At 43.1% G+C, this 4,463-nt stretch overlaps 1 protein-coding gene across 1 annotated transcript in view; it reads left to right on the top strand.

Moving 5' to 3' along the window:
* Positions 1 to 1,208: 1,208 nt before the first annotated feature.
* Positions 1,209 to 4,463, top strand: part of SCG3 (secretogranin III) — a gene marked incomplete at its 5' end in the record, with an annotated part of 30,908 nt that continues 27,653 nt past the window's right edge. The window contains 2 exons of the mRNA XM_009330993.1: positions 1,209 to 1,233; positions 3,624 to 3,645. Of these exons, the coding sequence (XP_009329268.1) occupies positions 1,209 to 1,233; positions 3,624 to 3,645 (47 nt within the window). The remainder of the gene's footprint in view (positions 1,234 to 3,623; positions 3,646 to 4,463) is intronic.

Consider the following 4,463-nt stretch of genomic DNA (forward strand, 5'->3'; position numbering starts at 1 on the left):
AACAAAGACACTTAAAGGTGTGTTTCGCAGGAGAGCCGTGCCATAGTTTGTAGACGCTTAGGAGAAATGTTGTCCTTAAAGCGTGAGTGGGAACTCCTAGAGATGGGTCTTGGCCGCGGGGCTCCCGGGGGAGCCGCTCCTGAGGCGATTCCCGCCCGCCGGCGGCGGGGGTTTGGCCTCTCGGGAGCTGCCTCTGCGTTCACTGCTCTTGCGAATGAAACGAAGGGTTTCTTACCCGTGAGAAGTAAGGTGTGAGTTTATAAGGTTCAAGATCACAGTTTTTTCTGACTCTTTAGCCATTTTTGCCATTTTGTAATACCGTGCCTTTCAAATTCAGGTTAGTTTTATGACACCGTAGCTGAACAGGAGTAGTTGCAGATGCTAAATGAACAGAAGCCTTGTTGGTTTTGGTCATTTGGTACCCAGAGAAGTGATTTCAGTTCATAGAAAAAGCTCCTGCTGTGTCAGACCCGGGCCGTGTCCCGGCTCTGCTCTGGAACACCGTGACATGCCTTCTGGCCCGTACGGGGCTGCCGCAGGACTCCGTGGCTGGGATGGAACTGGGCGTTCGCCCGCAAAGCAATGACATGAACACGTGAAAGGAGGGTGCCGGGTAACTGCCTGAGATATTTCATGCTACAAGGGAAAAAGTGCATGTAACCCGGTCATGTTTACCTGATCTGTTAGGATGTGCCTTTCCAGACCTGCATAATGAATCTTCAGGCAATTGCAACAGGATACATTCAGATAGCCTTTACTGTATTTTTTAACAGGACTGTTTTTCTCTCACTGTTTTTCCTGTGAACAAGGAAAAAGCATAGTGCCACTTAAATATGTGAGTCGATCGTCTCACTAAAGACAGCAGACTAAAATAATACTGTATCTAAGTAGGTTTGGATGCTTAATTCCATTTTAGAAACCCACGTATGCCTTTTGCAGCTACACATATTTTTCTGAAACAAAATCACTTGACATTTTCTGGTTTGTATTTCAGTTCAAAGGTGATTTTTTTTTTTTTCCTAGAAAGGGTGGGGAAGAAACTGAAGTAATCCCTTCTGAGGTATGTGTTTCCAAGGAAAAAGTATCCCTCCATCTCCAACATATGTCTGGTCAGAAAATGATGCTGAAGTTCGAAGCTACAAATTGATTTATTATCAGAAAAAAGCCAAATAGGCACAAACTGAGGTCAGTAGTTTTAAAATTATTTAAAAGTTGGCGTTTCCTTGAAGCTAAGTTGAAAGATTTGTACTGGTATTTTTTAAAGCTCATTTTATGAAATGAATTGATTAAGAATATCTCAGTTAAGAATTCCTCATGTAAAGGCATCATATTGTGTTGTAGAAGCTAGAAAAGCTTGTAAGCTTTGCAGACCAAAAATGTAAGTTCAATAAGCATAGGAAAAGCTGCTGGTAAAGCTGATGGAACTTGAATAAATGCCCAAATCTCAGTAGCTTTGACCTTTTTTATTTGTATTGATTCTAGGGTCTTAAGTCCTTCTCTTCGCCTTAGGTGGTGTACAAATAAATGCTGTATGTAAAATGACTTGTGCAGTACAAACCCTCAGGCTTGTGCGTGATTAATTTCTCATACTGTTGACTGCACTGAAATGGAAAGGACTATTCATAGTGCACACGTGCAAAATATGTGACTTTTTGTCAGATGATTGTAGATATATCTAATGCCTTGCATAAAGATCACCAGTAACTCTTCCCATGTTTCTTTCCTTTTAAGCACTAGAATATTTAGTGTATCATTTAGCATAATGCGAGATAAAGTAGAAAAAGCAAATCCACAAAAAGTAAGGAATGTCTACCATCCAGGCATAAACTTGGCCAGGTGGGTTGTTGGGTTTGGTTTTTTTCTGCTTTCATCTGCCTTCTGTTTTCGTCAGCTAGATGAAAAACCTTGAAGTGTGGTTATAAAACAACTGTAAAAATAGCAGCGAAAGGCTGCGTTTCAGTTATTTCTCTAGGCTCCATATCAACTGCACTCACCACAATAAAAAACGTTCTAATTGCCATTCCTGTAAGTTCTCCTTGGCATCTGACAGGCAAGTGGTATTCTTTCTGGCTCGTGAATCATCACTGGAAATAAATAGTTCTAGAATAGAAAATGGGTTGATTGTGGATGAGCCAAAATAGGATCCAAATAGAAGAGCTGATGCTCTTCGCCGTGTTGTCTCTGCGCTGGGAAGAGGAGCGTGTAGTAGTAGATGATGTAAATGGTGCCAAATGAACACAGAGATGTAGTGAGAAACAAAGGCGGCACTTTTACCCAGTCATTTTCCTATGATGACTAAACACATGATGTCGTAATTAGCAGAGATCGTGTATTGTCTTTCACATGTGTCGTACAGGCTTACCAGCGCGCCAGCAAGGCGTACTGGGCCAAGTGTGCAAAACCCGAGCACGGCATTGCAGGTGTGCTCTGTGCTTGGCAGGTACAGCGCGCAGCTGCGAGCGCATCGCCCCTCCCTGAGGCCCTCGTGAGCGGGGAAATGGTTTGTGTCTGAAGTTTTAGGCTTGGCTTTCCTGGCGTGTTCTTTTTGCCTACCATTTCAAGAACCAGAGTGGCTGCTGCAGTCATACTCTCTTCTGATGGCGGCAGGTTTTGAATTCTTTTCTCTCCCCACTATCAGCCCCAGCCCCTTACAGGGTCCTTCTGCATCATTTCTTGTTAGAGGCTTGCCAAAGCGGAAGGCGATTTAGCACTAAGGAAATAACAAACCGTATGGAATTGGGAAATAGCGTAGAAAAGATTTCACATAAATAGAAGCATTTGTCACATAAACAGAAGCCTGTCGTGTAAAATAAACACATTTGAACACGTATCATCATACACAAAAAGCCATATGTAGACATATCGCATAAATAGGTGTATTTTTACACCAGCAACTTCTTTGCACTACCGTCACCAGTCAGAGTTCCTTTTCCGATCTCACTGCCTTACAGCTGTCTTGATTTCAGCGTGTTTAAAATGCATTTACTGCCTTTGTATCGTACGGTGAGTTTTGTCCGAGCGACTAAATGTGTAGGGTCCTATAAATGGATGCATGTTTACAATGCCTTGCAGGAAATGTTCAAGTGGTATAGAAGTAAATATCGGGAAGGGTAAATGGAGAGAAAGTACACGGGTTTTGAACATTGAGGATATTTAGATAGGCAATGAACTGGTGAATTAATACAGAACTGGGGTAGAATAGCAAGCCACATTGAAGTAAGAATTGATCTTTTTGTTTTTCTGTATCAGTAATATTCCGTAGGTTTGGGATTCCTCTTGGGGTGTGTGTATATATATGCTAAAGACGTCAGGGGAAGAGGCTACTCCACACTTCCTCGTGGAAGCTCCTTGTCTTCCGTGCTCCTCAAGTGAGGGAAGGTTCTGTTTACGATAATGATTTTCCCTGCAGGTTACCAGGCAATGCGTAAGTACGGCTGTTTTGTTCTTACACACAGCTGTGCTTGAAAGGTTTTACCCAAAATGTCCTATCATTCCTAACCCTGGCGCAGCTCCAAGAATAGGAGCCCGGCTATAGGTAAGGATTCTGGGGTTATCGGTGCATTGCTGAAAGTTATTTTCATTGCTCTGGACCTGTGGATCACAGGCAGATTAATTTATAGAAGTGAGTCTGATGTCAACTAGAGCATTGGATTTTATCACTATTTTGCCTAAATTATATGCAAAGGCTTGAGCATTAAATACAGTGGTTGCCAACAGGGAAAAAAAAAGAAATTGCAGGTTTTTTTAGTGCTTGTGGTCCAATTCATCATCATTCTTCTACTTTTTTGTGTTCTTCCCAGCTTATACTATAATAATATTATACATTGATAAGGGATTGAAGAGTTCCACTGTGTTCCTGGTTCTCAGCTGTAAAAGCACCGATCCCCTTCGTCTCTTCCAGTAGAGTTTTTAGCCATTTTTTCAGCAGTTAGCAAGTACTGAGATTTCTAATCTTGAAAGTGTTTTCAGCTGACCCCTGCATGTATGTGTTTATGGCTACAAAATGATGAGGTCTTTTCTGAAGAAAACCCGCTGTGGTTTGTCTCCCATTTTGGAAGCAGACCCCATAGTTCTGAAAAGAGCTACCGCTGCGATCCTTTGTTCTGCCGTAAGACGGTGATAATGTCTTCCTCCGGTCCCTGGGGACTCGCTGCTGTTCTCTGTCTGCAAGGGCTACGTTTTGATTCATGGAAATATTCAGAATTAGCTTACATGCCCATTGTCACTTGTGCTACTGCTTAAAAATTCTAGGTTTTGAAGAGCAAGAGGTGCTGTAATTAAACTTTTGATGTCCTCTCCCCGTAGTGGAAGGGATCATGGACGCCGCCGCCTTTACCGTGTTAATTCAGCCCCGCGGAGGGGGCTGAAATCGATGCGAGTGCTTCGCAGGCCTCCTCCGCAGGGCCGAACGCCACTTCTACGGCTCGGAAAGCCTGGGCACCCCCCCAAAGCCGTCCCCGTCG

This window comes from Pygoscelis adeliae, unplaced genomic scaffold, assembly GCF_000699105.1.
Source record: "Pygoscelis adeliae isolate BGI_AS28 unplaced genomic scaffold, ASM69910v1 Scaffold318, whole genome shotgun sequence".
Taxonomy (NCBI): Eukaryota; Metazoa; Chordata; class Aves; order Sphenisciformes; family Spheniscidae; genus Pygoscelis; species Pygoscelis adeliae.